A 19281-nucleotide genomic window follows, 5' to 3' on the forward strand; every position below is an offset into this window, starting at 1 on the left:
ATCAATCTGTTGCCACTTTTTATCAGATGCAAAAATCTCGCTTTGAGGCAGCAGACCATCTGAGGTTGAGAGGCTCCACTGTTAGAGACATTATTCTTTTGAATAACTGTTGCTGGAAACAGCAGGATGGGAGAGTGTTGGCGTGCTTGCAGTCTTGCTACACACATCTGGTTGGCTACTACAACAAGATGTTGGCCTAAATTAGCCAAATGCCCCGATCTAGCAGGCTCTGAAAGCATTCTGGGAAAGAGAATATGAAATCTGAGTGAAAGGATAGTCAATGGAAGGTGTATAGCATTCCATGTTGGGTGGCGGACCCCTGGGCTGGGTGGGGTGAAATGAGATGAGAGCAAAGAGGTAAGGACTGTCTAAATGTAGGGAAGGGGAGTAGGGAGAGGATTAAATCTCCTTTCACTATCTTGCTAAAAACTAGTGGGTGGGAGGGGAGAATTCCTCTCTCCAAAATGGTACCAGCTAGGCTCAGGACAATGCTTTAATTTAGATACGGATTTCCCATCTCAGCAAAAGAAAGGTGATGATGATTAAATTTCTATATGTCCCTTCATCTGAGGAGCACATGGCAGTTTACCATTTAAAAATACAAAAATAAATAACACAGTAACAAACAATGTACCCTCCTCCAGTTTAAAAGGCCACAGATTCTTTAATTAGTCAAAGACCTTGGAGAAGATGAATGTTTCTGCTTGGTGCCTAGTGTCATCTACCCTGTAGGCTCTTCAGTCACAGAAAGGGGCTGTGGCAGAGCACAAACTTTTCACTCAGAAGGTCACAGGTTCAATTCTCAGCAATTTCAAGTAGGGCTGGGACTGACTCCTGCTGAAAACCCAGGAGAGCCACACCACTATGGTGTAGGGTAGACCAAGTGTTGTTGAACTACAACTCCCACCAGCCCCTGCAAGCATAGGCAATGGCCAGGAGTAATGGGGCTTGTAATTCAGCAATATCTGGAGGCCCAAAAGTTCCCTCAGTAAACAATACAGAGAAGAGGAATGGAAGAAGTCCTTAATTATGTGTGCCATTTTGGTGCCAAAAGTCCTTGATTATGTGTACCATTTTGTCATATTTCCTTGCCATGTTTTTCTCCCTCCCCTCAATGCTACCTATTGAGGCACCACCACTCCCCCACCCACCCACGGCTGTTGGATCCTTCCCCGTCCAAACAAACACCTCAGAACCTGAACCCACTTCAGTTTCGTCATTTTCATTCCAGAGACATACTACTACCAACAACAAGTCAATGTAGCCTACACTGCATTCCCCACAGGGAAATTAGACTCCCCACTCTCAGTGGGAAGTCTAGTCAACTAGCTATCTTGTTCATTCACTCTCCCTGGGTGCCTAACAACTAAAATATCAGTTAAAAACAGGCAGAATCTTATGCCCACACCAAAAGGACGACCCATTATGACCACCGCTTCTATTATTATTATTATTATTATTATTATTATTATTAATTTAATTTCCTTACTGCCCTATACCCGAAGGTCTCAGGGCGGTTCTAGCTAATTGTCCAAGCAGAATCTCAAGGCAGCCTTCAGACTTCTTCAAGGCCCTGCCAGAAACTAGAGCAGTGGGTGGCACACAAGCCCAGGAATCAGGGCAGGTAGGCAGCTTAGGTGGAAATGGCTTGCCTCACTGCAGCTGGCTGATCTTTGAGATCTCTTGAAATGCTTGGCTTGACCTTGCTCCTGTTCAAGATAATTGCCATGTAAGTCTCTCTGTTGCTGAATATCAGCTATTGAAGAAATACTTTCTACGGCTGCCAATGTGCATTTCTCATGTACTAATTATATGGTACAATGACATTTCTGAAATTCTTTTACGATTGTGACAGAAATACTGGGGGTGTAAGAGAGGCATATCATTAACTAGCCGCAAAGCTTGAATAAAAAACAACTTTTATGTTGTTGGCGCACAAATAAACTATTAAATGGCAGTTTCAAAATAAATAAATACACATTTGATGTGTGAAAAATAATCCAACTCTGAATTTTGTTGTCATTTGCTGCAGTAACTGCTGAGTAACATTTAAAGCCTTCATTCTTAAGAGATAGGGTGTGTACTAAATTTGCTTATCTTTCTGGTAGATAAAGTGCACAATCAGCATTTAACCATTGAGGGTTGATTGCGTATTTCTAATCCATCTGAATGGAGCAGGAACCGGCAAGCCACTCCAGTATCCCTGCCAAGAAAACTCCATGGACAAAGACAACAGGCATATAGTGCCTGGCGTGTTCTGGTCCACTGAGTCACGAAGAGTCGGACACGACTAAACGACTAAACAACAACAACAATCCATCTGATGTCTGTATATTCTCTCACCTGCAGGTTTGGAGAGCTGCTGATTTATTGTGAGCTGTGATCAGCACTTGAATGATCAATACTTTTAACCTCTGACAGCCTGTGATATCTTCATGTTCTTGATGGGCCTTGCCTGTGGTACTGTTGATGACAATTTGTAACATTGCTTCTACAAAGTATTGTATTTTCCTCAGTGGTAGTGCCCTTTGAAAAAGATCATTGTGGCTACTAGGAAATCACCTTCATGGTGATATAAAGAGAGGAATTTAAACAAAAATTTCCCCGCTTCAATAAAAAGAAAGAATTCAGATGGTGCTGGATAAATGGAAAGGGGGGGGGACTCCTGAAATCCATAGGTATTAACCCTATAAGTAAGGTAAAGGTAAAGGGGCCCCTGACCACTAGGTCCAGTCGTGGCTGACTCTGGGGTTACGGTGCTCATCTCGCTTTATTGGCCGAGGGAGCCGGCGTACAGCTTCTGGGTCATGTGGCCAGCATGACTAAGCCGCTTCTGGTGAACCAGAGCAACACATGGAAATGTCATTTACCTTCCTGCCGGAGCGGTACCTATTTATCTGCTTGCACTTTGACATGCTTTCGAACTGCTAGGTTGACAGGAATAAGCAAGGTAAAGGTATATTTTCCTATGGGACTTGTGAGGTTGTTTTAATTAGACCTTTCTTGTAGCAATCTACAGGAGGGGAAAAACACAGGAAAGACTATAAAAGGAAGTGAAAACAGGGTATTTTTTGCTATGGAATATTTCAAGGTTCACTTCGTTAGAATGCTAGATAGCAGCTAGAGGGTTAATCCCAGCTTCCTTATATAAGCAGCACCTTGGTTGCTGCTGTGTCAGGTTACATACATTTGCTCTGACAGCTTTCATATGGACTACTTAAACACTGGAAACTGTTTAAGCTGTTTCTTCATATAGCACATTCAGGTAAAGTTAATATTTTTAATGTGTTAGATTATTCTTCATAGAACCATAAAATAAGGAATGTAGGAAAGAGTATTTAAGATTATAACAGGAGGTTACCATTTTTAAGAAAACCTGTTTTTCAGAGTCTCTAGTTATTACAGAAGCATGTTTAGAGGAAAGTGTCGAATATATTAGTTGCTGTTCTTAAAGAGAAATAAGGCTAAAAGCACAACACTATGCATGTTTACTCAGAGCAGAAGAAAGCCCATGTGTACAGATTTTCCTTAAAAAAAGAACAAAATTTATAAACTGCTTGATTCATCTAAGCAGTTTTCAGGAAGTACCTCCTTCCATTTCCATTTCGGACTAAAACAAAGGGGCGATATATGGTGCATAAAAAGGATTAAAAGTACAACTGTCAATTTCTTTAATGCTGATCTTGTGAAACACTCTTAGTTTCAAAATAACTGTCCAGAGTCCAGAAAGAAATAACTGGCCAGAGTCCAGAAAGGGATGAAATAATCCACATGATAGTCATGTGATACAAGTCAGCTGATACAAGTGTGGACTTTGCCATCCCTTTTCCTCTCTTTTCTTAGCCTTATTGGAACTTTTTTCCTCTTTGCAGCAGACGAGCCCAGCAATGATTTCTTTCCCATCCCCATGGCATGTTTTTGTTTATCTCCTCCTGCTGGACCCAGGGGCCTCGGCCTTGGACAAATACATTGCAGCAGTATACGAGCACTCAGTCGTACTGGCAAAGCCCACCCCAAAGCCTGTTTCTTCTGAAGAGGCATTAAAACTGATGAACAAGAACATGGACGTCTTGGAAGAGGCCATCAAATTGGCCGCAAAGCAGGTACTATTTGATAAAGTGACTTGGTTTATCCTGTGGTGGAGAGATCATCAGCATCGTTTCTTTTGACAGGGTGCACACATCATTGTGACTCCTGAAGATGCCATATATGGTTTCAGATTCACAAGAGAAACACTTTATCCCTACCTTGAAAACATTCCTGATCCGCAGGTTGACTGGATTCCATGTACGGACCCAAAAAGGTGTGTTCGGATTTTGTTGGTTTCATACGCAGCCTTAAAAAAACAAAATGAAAAAAACCCTATAAAGGCACTTCAGTATGGTGGCTTCTTCCATCCTTGTGGTCGGTGTTGTAATGTATGTACAGCTTCAAATAAAGGTGTTTTGGAGAAAGAGAGGTTTCTCCAAAGCACCTGGTAACTGCTGGGAAGTCACATTTATGGACTGCACAATCTAGATGGCTGATGGGCAGGCAGAGGATCAAAATCAGGACTCCAAAAACCCTGTATAGTAGATTAGACTGGGAAATGGTGACTGTTTCAAGCTTAGCCCGTAAGCTATGTCACTAAACAAGTAAGTCCTGAAAGACCTACACTGGCTCCTGGTACATTTCCAAGCACAATTTGAAGTGTTGGTGCTGACCTTTATTTTATCTATTTTTTAAAAAATAAAGATTCAAAATTAAAACAAAACGTATTATCCAAAATATATCACCCTTGTCCCCCCCCCATTTTTCTCCCTCTTTTTCCCTCCCCCTTTCCTCCTTCCCTCAGTTCCAGTCTTTGGTTTCTCTGAGACTGCTGTTTTCTGCATGTTACAAAGTTGTATAGATCCTCAAACTATTTAGCTGATCATTATCAATAAAAAGTTTGTGAATGTTTATTCAAAACCTGCCAAGGAGTCCAGTTCACTTTGTTGCGTTTTCAAATACTTTGTAAAGGGTTTCCATTCATCTTTAAAGTCACAGTTATCCTTGTCTCATAGCTTATATGTCAGTTTTGCCAGTTCTGCATAGTCCTAGTACATTTCCAAGCACAATTCAAAGTGTTGGTGCTGACCTTTAAAGCCCTAAACAGCCTCGGCCCAGTATACCTGAAGGAGCATCTCCACCCCCATCATTATATCTGGACACTGAGGTCCAGCGCCGAAGGCCTTCTGGTGGTTCCCTCCCTGCGAGAAGTGAAACTACAGGGAACCAGGCAGAGGGCCTTCTTGGTAGTGGCACCCGCCCTATGGAATGCCTTCCCATGAGATGTCAAGGAAATAAACAACTATCTGACTTTTAGAAAACATCTGAAGGCAGCCCTGTTTAGGGAAGTTTTTAATGTTTGATGTTTTATCATGTTTTAAATATTCTGTTGGGAGCCTCCCAGAGTGGCTGGGGAAACCCAGCCAGATGGGCGGGGTAGAAATAATAAATTATTATTTGAATTTGGGTCCCTTCTATATACATTCAATACTCTAACCATGACACCACAGTGATTTGTTCCCTTGTTTTGATGGTGTTTGTGGTTAGAATGACCAGACCATACTTCCTGGAGCACTTAGGAAAGGAGGATGAGGAAATGGAAAAGCAAGAGCAAGTATGGGCTGCCATTTTGATAGGTCAGAAGGAAGCTATTAAGGAAGAGCTCAGTGGCAGAGCATTATTGGTTTTTCACTTTGCATGCAGAAGATCGCAGGTGCAATCCTCAGCATCTGCAGCTATGGCTAGGAAGGACTCTTGTCTGAAGCAATGGAGAGCCCTTGCCAGACAGAAGGAGTATGAGGTGTTCCCCAGCAGAGGTATTACCTCTCCCCTAACACCCCATACACCCAAACATACATGCTTTACAAATAATATGCCAATATTTACTTCTTGGCTGTGGAAAACCTACAGCTTCAATCACAGCTTCCAACTGCACACTTCTGAGGGCCAGAAGCAACAGAACAAAAGAGAGGGCACTTTCATTTAAAAAAAACATTTTGTGATGGATATCATAAGCAGCTGAGCAGGAAATGAGTTGAAAAATAAATATTTTGTGTGGGAAGGCTTTTAGAGGAAGCTCTGTTCACTTAAGCAGGAATGTACTAACTGGCATAAAAGATAGCGAGAAAGATTGCACTTGGAGGCTGTGATGGAAACCAACTGGGAAGAGTACCACTTCCCTGCTTTCTGTGTATTTTTTTTATTAATAAACATTTTAGAAATGTTAGTTGGTTGTGGAATGTAATTGTACAGTATTTGGCTTCATAATGTCAGAATGTTGGGTTTAAAAAATAAAATAAAATAAACTAGCTTCTGAAACCATCCACAGTGACGTGTGATGCTTGAGATGAGCTATTTATTTATTTTTATATCACATAACCCTGAATGGGTGGTTATGCTACATAAATGCAGAACAGAATGGGAAACTTAACAGACAGATTTTGCTTATAATGCAAAGTGCTGGCAGGGTGATGGTGGAAGGAATTTGGAGTGGAAAAGGAGGTTAAGCTCCACCACCCCACTCCACCCCAGTTCTCAGCCACCCACTGTGGAATCAACTTTTTAAGAAAAGAGAAAAAGCTGTTGTGCTGCAGTTATATATGTTGATGTGCAACATGTTGTTTTGTCCCATTTGCTTGAACCTTTTGAGGGTCATATTAAATGCTACATAGAAGGTAAGGATGTTGCAATGCCTTTAAGGAAGAACAACAACAAGATGTTGCCAGCTTGGATACAGGAGCAGTGTTGGGAGGGTCCACGTAATTCCCCACCTCCCCCAAGCTATTTTTCTAACCACAGGGGGAAAGCTACTGGGACAGACAACTCCCCATTTGCACACATTCAAAGCACATGCATCGACTGATGCACATGGTGTTTTTGACATTTGAAGGGGGCAGTGGAGAGTAGGGCAGAAAGGGGTGAGCTGGTTTTACGCAAGTCCCGCCAATGCGTGTGGTGCCTCAGAACGCAATCCCTCTGTAAATTGTTGCCTGTATACATAGCTTTTACCCACAGATAGAAAAATAACAGCTCAGATAAGGTAACTTTGAATGGATAAATGGCTGGAGAACAAACATCCCCATTCCTCTAACTGACGTCTTCCAGTGGCTGTGTTTCATTTTGAAAAATTTGGGCAACATTTACCTCTATGTAAGGTCTAGTGTGGCCCAGAATATGTTTTCTACCTTCTATCTATTTAGGGCCCCTCCAGATGGGTATTTTGCAACATGTCACTGATGCAGTAATACTTCATTAGTGGTGGGTTAGGGGACGACCCACACATTGTTCCACTTTATTGGCTGTTCTGCAGTGCTTCCTCGATGTCACTGCATTAGTGCTGTGGGGGGGGGAGGGGCACCCTTGCACGATGATGCAACAAAAGTGGGACCAAAACAAAAACACAAAAACTGGAACATTTGTGTAAAAGGATGTGGGATTTCAGTTAGAAGCTATGGGACGTCCAAACAGCCCTGAAACTTTTGCAGGTTTAAACAATATTGAAAGCAGGATGGCATATAACTGCCCTGATGTCATCCTTAGCACAAATCATCCTGAAAGTGTAATAAAATGGAAATCTGAAGGGGCCCTTTATTTCCTACAGTCTGGGGGAACATGGGGCTACTCTGCTATGAATGTTAGCATGTTGCCCCTCCGTTCAGGAGATTCAACTAGGTGGTCTACCAACGGATCTCTCTTCCTCCGAGTCCTTCATTTCTCTGCTTTTCTCCGCTTAGATTTGGACCAGCCCCAGTGCAAGAAAGGTTGAGTTGCCTGGCGAGGCACAACTCTATCTATCTGGTTGCCAACATGGGAGATAAGAAACCATGTAATCACACAGATGCCAAATGCCCTAGTGATGGTCACTATCAGTACAACACCAATATTGTCATGGACTCGAATGGAAAACTCGTGGCACGTTACCACAAGGTAATTCATTTTTACAAACTGGGTATCATTGGCCCCCCCCCACATCCCCCAGTTATAATATTGTATAGGGTGGAATTGTTTTATGAACTGGGAAGAAAAGGCAAGAGAATGTAGGATGCATGCCACATTTTGCTGTCTATTGAAGATGTCTTCTGCTGCTGTTTTATTCTGTTCATTTTATGGGCCATTGTATTCCTTTTACTGTACACAACCTATTATTCATTTTTCTGTTTTTCTGTTATGGGTTATTCTTCTGTGATTTTTCAAGTCATTTAGAGGCTCCCATGTGGGAAGCGACTAATACATTGAATACATAATAATGATCGTATTTTTATTACCAATTATATACAGACTACACAATAGTATAAGAACACACTGATGGCATTGGCATAGAAAGAACAACCCCGAAAGGTGGTTCAATTGAAACAAAAATAAAACCTTTAAAAAAAGTTTTAAAAAGAATGTTATTTAGCTTTTTTAAAAAATAAAATAAAATATGCTTTTCAGGTTTATATATTTCACTAATTTTAATTTCATTTTAACATTTCAAAATTTGACTTCCCTCTATTTCTGCAGTTCCTTATATTGATTTTTTATGTCTTCTGCATATCCAAATTAACTTAATTTGCTCATTTATCCATCTACTTTAAATATATACTCTTATAAAACTACAGGTTATTACAACAATCCTGCCAATGTTCTTACCTGTTTACAATTTATCTGTCAATTTTCAATAATCCGTTTCCATTCTTTTATAAAATGTTTGTTATCTTGATTTCTTATTCTTCCAGTACGTTTGCCATTTCTGCCTATTCCATAAGTTTTGGTATCCATTCTTCCTTATTTAGCTTTTCATTAATTTAAATGAAAATTAAATAACTTGCAGTACACTTTGCAGGTCACTTTTAAGTACAATGGTTTCTTTTTAATATACCCAAGTACCTTAATGGTGTGTGGGTGGTGGTTTTGTTTTTTGTGTTTTTTAAAAAATGTGTTATCTTTCCACAGTTCAATCTCTTTATGTCAGAACACCAGTTTGATTCCCCTCCAGAACCTGAATTGGTGACCTTCAATACTGCCTTTGGGAAATTTGGTCTTTTCACCTGCTTTGATATTCTGTTCCATGACCCTGCGGTGACCCTGGTGAGCAAGCTGCAGGTGGACACCATCCTCTTCCCAACAGCCTGGATGAACGTTCTCCCACACCTGACTGCTGTTGAATTCCATTCAGCATGGGCTATGGGCATGCGTGTCAATGTCCTGGCATCTAATACCCATAGCCCTAGCTTGAAAATGACAGGTAATATACAGTTTTCAATAAGATTATGTATAACTAGTTATACACTAGTTAGCTGGCCTCTCCCTTCTTAGGACCCCTCCAGATGGATGTCTTTGTTTTTGTTTTTTGAGGGTGCATTCTGCAAGGTCATACTGATGCAATAATAAAGCATTCATGGTGGAGTTTTACGGGGCTGTCCAGAAATCATTCTGCTTTATTAGATGGTGCTTCCCCAATGTTACTGCATCACTTGAACTGTAGCATAACAAAATGGGGACAAAAAAAATAAACTGGAACTTTTGCGGCATAAAAAGTTGCAGGATTACAGAAGGGCATGCACTGATTGGAAATGAAGTAGATGCCAACAGTACTTTTAATGTATTTTAAATCTTTTGTTGGAAGCCGGCCAGAGTGCAGATGGGCGGGGTATAAATAATAATAATAATAATAATAATAATAATAATAATAATAATAATAAATATTCCATTATCATGATATATTATCATGATACCACCATGAACACAAATCATTATGAATACACAATAAAAAGAACAACTGGAGGTGTGCTTAGTATGCCCTTTCCAAAAATAGGTTTCGAAAAGTTCATAGGACTTCTGATGGCAAAGACTGGGCTGTAGTTGGCTCTCTTTTAAACAAAGGCAGACAATTTTTGCCTCTGATTTGGCCTTTAGTCGCTATAAGGAGCCTCTGGGCCCCAGCTGTAGCAGAACTTCTGCTTGATCAGGTTGTCAGCAATGCCACCTGGAGGCTTTAATTTTTGTTTCTTCACTGGGCTGAGTCTGGACCAAGGAATTTGTTTCATCCTAAGTCTGGGAATGAGGATATTCGTCTCAGCGTTCCCCCTGCCTGACAAAGTGATGATCGGCTTGACAACCATATGTCAGGAGTGCTCTGATGGTGTTTCCTGCTTGGCAGGAGGTTGGACTCGATGGCCCTTGTGGTCTCTTCCAACTCTATGATTCTATGATTCATCAGACCCAGATTGAAAGGAGTACAGCATGTGGGTTTTGGGTGTGTGAGAGTATGTGTTGGTCAACTTAAATGGGTGCTGTCTGCGGTTATGGCAGGATGGGCAATATGAAGCAGCTGCTTCTGTCTTTCTGTTTTGTGTCATTCTTAGGCAGTGGCATCTATGCTCCGGATGGATCCCGAGCATATCATTATGATGCAGAATCAGAGAAGGGGCATCTTCTGGTTGCAGAGCTCGATTCCCATCCTTCTCTTTCTCCTACCCATCCTGCCCCTGTGAACTGGAGCTCGTATGCCACAACTATCAAACCGGTCCCCAAAGATGGTGATTTCACAGGATTGATTTTCTTTGATGAATACACTTTCTCTGAACTCGCCAAAGAAGCTGGCAATCTTACCGTCTGCCAGGGAGCTCTCTGCTGCCATTTGAGCTACAAAATGACAGAAAAGCAAGAAAATGAAGTGTATGTGCTAGGTGCATTTGACGGCCTTCATGAGGTCGAAGGAAATTACTACTTACAGGTCTCTTTTTATCTTCTTCTTATGAGGGAAGGTGGGATCTCATTTTTATTCATCATCGGAGAGAGGAGGAAGTTCTAGATATATTGCCGTATATTGCCATAGAAACATAGGACGTGATCTGGCTCAAGTTAAGCACTTTTAATATACAGTGGTACCTCAGGTTAAGTACTTAATTCGCTCCAGAGGTCTGTACTTAACCTGAAACTGTTCTTAACCTGAAGCACCACTTTAGCTAATGGGGCCTCCTGCTGCTGCCGCGCCGCCGGAACACAATTTCTGTTCTCATCCTGAAGCAAAGTTCTTAACCTGAAGCACTATTTCTGGGTTAGTGGAGTCTGTAACCTGAAGCATATGTAACCTGAAGCGTATGTAATCTGAGGTACCACTGTAATTTCCTACAAATTTCAGCTGGAGAGTTGAATTTAATTTTCCAGTTTAAATTACTGAAATTCCATTGCTTCCCAAGACGGAGGACAACAACACAACAAAAATATGTGCTTCCTTCTTGGGTGGCTCGTGCCCAGAATAAAGGAAAGAAGAAAACCTAATTCCAAAGTCTTAGTAACTTGGTTGTAGCTAGGTGAACTTGGAACAAAGTTCTAATGAGTTCAGTGAGGCTTACTCCAAAGTTAGTGTGCACAGGGCTGCAGTCTAAATATGGCCTTCTAGCCCCATGGAACACTGTCACTGATAATTAAGACTGTAATTTTATTTGGTATGTTTAGTTATTTAGTTTTGGAGTAATGAGATATGCACCTGTTTCATAATTCTGGAGACCAATGTGCCTGTAGTTGTGTGTGGAAGTATAGTGGAAACTAGGTGAGGGCTGTCAAATGTAAGAAATCAATGTTGGCTTTTGACTTCTTACATTTGACATTTGTAGGGTGTTCTTGTTGCAGCTAACACCATCAAGGAAACTTCTTGAATCAACTGAGTGAGCAGTTGGGCGGGTTATTTATTTATTTATTTATTTATTTATTTATATATATTCAATTTATAGCCTGCCCTCCCTCCCAAAGGAGTCCAGGGCAGCAAACCACAATTGATAATAAAGCATATTTAAAAACAATTCCAACACAGATATGGACTGGGAAAGATCTCTACTTAAAATGCTTGTTGGAGGAAGAAGGTCTTCCATTGGTGCCAAAAAGACAACCGAGATGGAGCCTGTCTAATGTTGAAGGGGAGGGGATTCCAAATTATTAAGTGCCAGAATACTAAAGGCCTGAGTCCTACATGGTGCAGAATGGACTTCCTGATGAGATGGTATCTGCGGAAGACCTCACCTGCAAAGTGTGGTGATCACCTGGGTATATAAAGGGTATATAGCTCATATAATACCGTATTAGTACTGCAACAGTTCTTATTGTTCTTATACTGTAACCAACTTGGTTGTATTTTAAACCAGCACCATGGTTGTGATGGTACAGCAGCAGTAAAATTTATATTTATTCTGAGCGCTCTCCCAATGCATTGTTCTTTTTCTTTTTAGATATGTACATTGCTGAAGTGTGCAAGTGCAGACCAACAGACCTGTGGCCAGCCTGTGACAACTGCTCATACCCGCTTTGATTTCTTTTCTCTCAGTGGCACATTTAGCACTAACTATGTCTTCCCAGAAGTCCTGCTCAGTGGAGTTCAGTTGGCGCCTGGAGAATTTCAGGTAGGGCGGTGCTTCTAGCAAATGTTTTCTGGCTGAGATGGAAAAAAACTGTGGCTGTATGGTATCAGAATGGAAACAAATTCCTTTGAGGACATTATCATAAGCAAAGTTCAGATGGCTCAGTAGCCTTTTCAGGATAAGAGTGGGCTTCTGAAAGAAATCATGCTAACTCTCTTGTGCCTTCAGCTGTGCAGGGAAATCTATGGGGGCCACACAGACTGTTGAATACGGCCTTGGTTATTAGGCCAGGAAATTTACCAGCATGGATTATTATTATTTTTACTGGCCTATTAAAAATTGTCTTCTACCAATTGGCTTGGTAGAGGAGAAACAGATCTCTCCATCCCTTCTATGATAATTCACTTTTCTGAATGGATTTCTACATATGCCTTATGAGGAACGGCTAAGGGAGCTGGGCATGTTTAGCCTGGAGAAGAGGAGGTTAAGGGGTGATATGATAGCCATGTTCAAATATATAAAAGGATGTCACATAGAGGAGGGAGAAAGGTTGTTTTCTGCTGCTCCAGAGAAGCGGACACGGAGCAATGGAGCCAAACTACAAGAAAGAAGATTCCACCTAAACATTAGGAAGAACTTCCTGACAGTAAGAGCTGTTCGACAGTGGAATTTGCTGCCAAGGAGTGTGGTGGAGTCTCCTTCCTTGGAGGTCTTTAAGCAGAGGCTTGACAACCATATGTCAGGAGTGCTCTGATGGTGTTTCCTGCTTGGCAGGGGGTTGGACTCGATGGCCCTTGTGGTCTCTTCCAACTCTATGATTCTATGATATATTTGCCTATATGGTTCCACTAGTGCAAAGCGAAGCACCAGCACAAACATAATTTCCTTCTCTTCCCCTCCAGCACACACCCTGCACCATCTCCAAATCCAGTGCTTCTTTCTGGGGGGACGCAGGGGGATGCATACCCCTGAACATTTTGTGAATCTTTGTACTTTTGTCCATTTACTGTATTTATTTTTCCCGATTTGAACTATGAAATGGTGATTTATTTATTTTTTGTCAAAATGAGAGTACCCCTAAACATTTCTTTAAAGAAAAAAAGCGCTGCCCAAATCTGATCTGGAGGGTTGGGAAAAACCTTCAGAACAGATTTAAGAGGAACACATGCGCAGAAGGAGGGATGGGGGGAGAATGTTCCATTGTGCGAGGAAAATTATTGTTCTAACAGAAAGTTCACTTTAGTGCTATGTTGCATAAAACCTATAATATTGATATTGTGTGCAAGTATTACTTTGTAACTGTTCCCTCCTCTTTTTGTTCTCAACTAGGTTTTGAGTGATGGACAGCTGGTTACTCATAATGGTACATCGAAGCCAGTCTTAACGGTGACACTTTGGGGCAGGTGGTATGAGAAGGATCCTCCACATCCCTACATACTCAGTGAGGTTCTTTGAGATGTTCTGAGCTAGACAGTTCACAACTGTGAAAGAACGTAAATTGCTTTTTGTTGACTCTGACATGACTGGGCTGCTACAGCTTGCTGTGATGGTCACATAGATTATTTTGCTTAGTTGTTGACCGTCAAATCCCAAAGAACACAAGTTCCTCGAAGACTGCATTAATAAAGGTCAAAGAATTAATTTTAGCTACTCATCTTTTATTCTTCTTCAAACAGGAACACTTTCTGAGTTTCCATTTTCTTATTCCTGAAATTCCCTGGGGTCCTTGGTTGTTCACCTCTATCAGAGAACTAGGCCTCTGCACATTATGTGCACCATGAATATTCTGGGAGAAAAAATGGCTCCTGTGATAATCTTATTTTGATGACGTTAAGATGATACTGCACTTCACGGCTGCAACAGGGCATGGACTATGACAAACATGGCTTTATACACCATGTAGTTAAAGCTCATGATTTCCCTCCAAGAGGTCTGGGTGTTGTATACTTTAAGTGTGTTAAGGGTGCTGGGAAATATAGCTTTGTGGTGGGCAAACTACAGTTCCCAGAATTCTGTGGGGAAAGTCATGCGCTTTAAATACACAGTGTGTACACAGGATTTGTTATATAACTGGCACTCTTGTTTTCCTCAAAATGGAGGATAGATTTTAAACTGAAAGTCAGAAGAGAAATGTCATGATAGGCAGCAGAACATGCTAAGAATCCTCCTGTGATCAGGATTCCTGTCTTATCAGAGTTCTCCAGTTGCAATGAGGATTTTACACTCTTAACATGGAAAGGAATGATGTAGCTTACACACAGAGGGACATTGCAAGTGTCCCACCCCAACCCCACACTTACCCTACAGGTGTTTGCCTCAAATGTTTCACGCGGGAAAGTATCTTGCTAGAAAACAGTGGGTGGCATCCAGTGTCACGTGATCAGGCTTCCTCTTCCTTTCGTCTCCCCTCCCCTCCTCTCAGATTTGCTCCAAAGCTTCTGGAGCAGATCTGAGATGTGTGTAAAGATTTGGGGGAAGTCTGAACCACTTGTGCACAGATACTGTGGGTCACAATCTGATGCCCTATGTGCCTTTCAAGTCAGCAGTGACATGATGATGAGGCTGCCTTCACACCACCCACTTCCGTCTATAAAATGGCTGCAAAAAATATTCCAAAAAAGGAAGTATTGAAATATTATTGAATCATTTTATCTGGTCACCCTGATGCTGCAAAAAGGACTCAACACGTACACAGGAAGGAGAAAGCCTGACTTCTTTTAAGAATATTTGCTCTCTGAATGGTTTGCGTATCAAATGAGAGTGTCAACATCAAATGCTATCTATATATCCCCTATCACTGCTCCAAAAGGAGTTCCATATGGTGTCACAATGAATTATGAATGCAAGGATAAGTTACTATAGCTCTTCCCCGGCTGGAACAAATTGCTTTCTTCTTGTCAATATCTTCCCTTAACAACCTTTTGGTGTTGCTGGGGTAAACAAGAAACACCTGCTTCTGCTTCAGGGACGGCAGCGCTCTCAAAATGGTTCTTAATCCTTCGATGCTGAAATGAATGTCAAACCATATTAGCACTGCAAAGTGCAGCTCATCGTGTTAAGTGTCGTTTGGCCTGGAAAGGTTTGGGCATCAAAACACAACAACGATGAAATGCTTTTTAATTGCTTACACAGCATTGCAAAACATTTTCAAGCTGGTAATATTTAAAGGTTAGTCTGCCCTGTACTTGTAAAAGAGTTAATTAACTTTCTCGACAAGGGTGGTTCATGAGTCAGAGTAACTACTGCAGACGGACTTAAAATGAGCAATGAGACGCTGAGAGAGAAAGATTGAATTCCATGGGCTCTTACACGGTTTAAATGGTTTATACAGTGGTACCTCAGGTTACATAGGCTTCAGGTTACAGACTCCGCTAACCCAGAAACAGTGCTTCAGGTTAAGAACTTTGCTTCAGGATGAGAACAGAAATCGCGTGGTGGTGGCGTGGCAGCAACAGGAGGCCCCATTAGCTTAAGTGGTGCTTCAGGTTAAGAACAGTTTCAGGTTAAGTACGGACCTCTGGAACGAATTAAGTACTTAACCTGAGGTACCACTGTATCCTTTTTGAGATCAAATCAGAAGGTTCACTGCTACCGATGGGTTCACCTGCAATGGTGGTGTCAGGAGCTGGACCTCAGTGGGGGAATGGTGGGGGACGCCACCCCTCCTCTTGAATCTTCCTCACAACAGGAGGGCAGTATAGATTTAGAACAGTGGTTTGCAGAGGGGCATATTTCAGAGGCTGCAGAGGGCAAAAGTTGGGAAATATTGGAAGAGGAATAGCAGGAAGAAGAAGAAGCACCAGGGAAGAGACAGCTGACAGACTCAGTGCCCTTGAAAAGCATTCCTGACCCCCCCCCCTCCCAGGACCAGGCGGGTATTGCAGATGGTAAAACAAAGAGCTCAGGGGCAGAAAGCTCAGATTAGCCTATACAGGAGTGATGCAGAATAGGGACGATGTAGGGGAGTGGGACTTGGAACAATGCCATCATGGCATAGAGACTACATCCCTTTGTCTCTCTCTGTGAATACTGAATAAATTATGTGGTAAGGACTCTTCGCATTATCTGCTTTCTTTTGGCTGCCCCCGGGGAAGGGATAGTATTCCCTGAGCCTTGACAGGTAGTGGGACTGTTGAGATGGCTCACCTTTGGTAACTGATGAAATCAATTTATTTGCAGGATTGCCCTACCCCAAATGTGCCCACACAACTGCTTCAATCTGCAGATCTGGTACTGTTACAGGTGCCACATAATACTTGTTCCACGTTTGTAATAAATTGATATTTTAATGCCGCATCACCCATGCCTCGGAACACCCAGCCAATTGGCATCAATGAGGTGTCTTCACTTGCTAAAAACATTTAGGCAAGCCTTTCCAGGCATGCAGAATGCTGGCATTCATAATTCATGCTTTTTCAAATGTTGTGATGCAGTTTTCCAAACAACAATTACAAAAATGTATATGTTAGAGGGAGGTGTGCATAAAAATGAAGTTATGGGTGAAAATAACATATGGAAGTTAATTCTCTGGGACAAATTGCTTGCAAAAAATGTGTGTATTAGTCAAAACCACATTCAAAAATGTTTTAAGAATTTGCAAAGGCTGAACAATTTTCATGGCTTTTTTTAATAGAATAATTGCAGGAATGTGAAGAAGTGAATTTCAGATTGGAAAAATTAGAAACTGAGACACTGAAATTGACAGATCCATCTTTACTGTTAATCCCCCTGGCAGATGAACAGTGTGGTTTTTGTGGAACTTCACCAGCTGAAGACTCCTAGCATTGGACTCAGCGCAGCATACATCCCCCCCCGAAAAAACCCCCCGCTTTGTTTGTGAAATCAACACAGGGGCCTTATCTGCTGGTAGGGGTGTGAAGTAAAGAGTGGCGCTGTGGTTTAAACCACTGAGCCTCTTGTGCTTGCCGCACGATGGGGTGGGCTCCTGCCAACCTAGCAGTTTAAAAGCACATCAGTGCAAGTGGATAAATAGGTACCACTGTGGCAGGAAAGTAAACGGCATTTCTGTGCACTCTGGCTTCCGTCATGGTGTTACGTTGCACCAGAAGCGATTTAGTCATGCTGGCCACATGACCTGGATAGCTGTCTGTGGACAAATGCCAGCTCCCTTGGCCTGAAAAACAAGATGAGCGTCACAACCACATAGTTGCCTTTGATTGGACTTAACCTTACAGGGGTACTTTACCTTTCCACCTCAACCCTGATTGCCCATTCAGAAGGGAAGACAGAAAGAAGACAGGAATAATTATTTTGGTGATGGGACATAAGTTAAAGTGCTACATAGGCATTTTGGGCATTTCTGTAATTTTACCCCTACTTTCCTGACTCTCTGAGACAGGGAGTAAGTCTGCAATCCTATAACCATTTATGTGAGAGTAAGTCCCATATAGACATGCATAGAGTTGCACTGTGACTTCCTTTTTTGCCATTGGGAAAAGTAGACTTGGTGGATGAGAGGGAGTCAGAATCAATTGGGACTTGGAGCATTGCAGAGGGATTGTGCTGGACCTTCAAGAGAATGTGGAGCCGGAGTAACGATTTGAGGAAGGGCATTACATGTCTTAGCAATGAGAGAGTGAATGGCTTCGGCAGCAGGGGATGAGGTGGAAGTGAAAGGACAATGATGTGGCAATGAAGGTCCAAAGAGAAGGTGGCAGAAGAAAGCAAGGTGGAAAACAATCACAACATGAACTGGAGGATAGGTTGGAAGAGGCAGAATTTTGCAACAGGAGAAATGCCATGGCTGAGCTTTTTGTTTTTGTTTTAAAGAGGGGCAGGGAGTAATGAAGCATAAACAGGGGTGTGAAATTTTGGTTTGGGAGACCAATAGTCAGAAGTATTTTTTAAAAGATAATGGAGACTGAAAGGCAGACATTCTCCACCCTCATCCTTCTATCACGGAAGGAGTCTCCATCCCCATTGTTCAGCCCGGACACTGAGGTCCAGCTCTGAGGGCCTTCTGGCGGTTCCCTCACTGTGCGGAGTGAAGTTGCAGGAAACCAGGCAGAGGGCCTTCTCAGTAGTGGCACCCATCCTGTGGAACACCCTCCCACCAGATGTCAAAGAAATAAACAACTATCTGACTTTTAGAAGACATCTTAAGGCAATCCTGTTTAGGAAAGTTTTTAATGTTTGAGATGAGGAAGTGTTTTTAATATTCTGTTGGGAGCCGCCCAGTGTGGCTGCGGCAACCCAGCCAGATGGGTGGGATATAAATAAATAAATAAATTTATTATTATTATTATTATTATTATTATTATTATTATTATTATTATTATTATTGAACAAAAGCAAAGGTAACCATGTCCAGTAATCTAAACTGGAGATGAGGAAGTGGCATCCAGGTTAGCTGACATTGGAGCTATGGATGCAGTCGGTATTTAGTTATAGGCTGAACAGAGCTTCCTCAAATGACTACTAGTATTTTCCAGAATTGGCACCTTCCACAACTGGTACTTTCTGTGGTTTCACAGGTGGGTTGATAGTACTGCTGCTGTGCTTGAAACACACACACATTTTGCTGTCCAGGAAAACTATAAAAAACGCACACAACCAAACCACTTCTGTAGGTTTTCCATGTGATTAATATTTAGCTAGGGAAAGGTAAACTGTGGGACAACTCTAAAAATAAAGGCTGTTAAAAGTTTTACACTGAATTTTAATGTAATGAAAAAGTAGATTTCCAAGATGATGCTGACAACTTTTCTTGCTTTATTATCAGCTGATATAATAACACGTAGAACACAGGTAAATTAAGTTGTTATAACTATTATTAATGTAATATGTGTCTATGTCATGTTCAGGTAGAAGAAATGTACATTAAGTTGTCATAACTGTTTAGCATGCTATATATATTCATTTCATAATATAAGCCCTTTGCCCTTCCCTGCAC

At 41.7% G+C, this 19281-nt stretch overlaps 1 protein-coding gene across 2 annotated transcripts; it reads left to right on the forward strand.

Moving 5' to 3' along the window:
* Nucleotides 1–2227: 2227 nt before the first annotated feature.
* On the forward strand, nucleotides 2228–14014 carry VNN1 (vanin 1). 2 transcript variants are annotated; one of them, XM_082216134.1, is made up of 8 exons: nucleotides 2228–2349; nucleotides 3873–4103; nucleotides 4173–4303; nucleotides 7764–7956; nucleotides 8965–9256; nucleotides 10377–10747; nucleotides 12240–12410; nucleotides 13698–14014. In XM_082216134.1, the coding sequence occupies exons 2-8, from the start codon at nucleotides 3888–3890 to the stop codon at nucleotides 13821–13823; spliced, it is 1500 nt and encodes a 499-aa protein (XP_082072260.1). In that variant the 5' UTR covers nucleotides 2228–2349; nucleotides 3873–3887; the 3' UTR covers nucleotides 13824–14014. The 2 variants fall into 2 exon arrangements, with proteins under 2 accessions (XP_082072260.1, XP_082072259.1); XM_082216133.1 differs by lacking the exon at nucleotides 2228–2349 and adding an exon at nucleotides 3180–3265.
* Nucleotides 14015–19281: the final 5267 nt, after the last annotated feature.

The sequence above is a fragment of the Podarcis vaucheri genome (assembly GCF_965113315.1).
Source record: "Podarcis vaucheri genome assembly, chromosome: 3".
NCBI lineage: Eukaryota > Metazoa > Chordata > Lepidosauria > Squamata > Lacertidae > Podarcis > Podarcis vaucheri.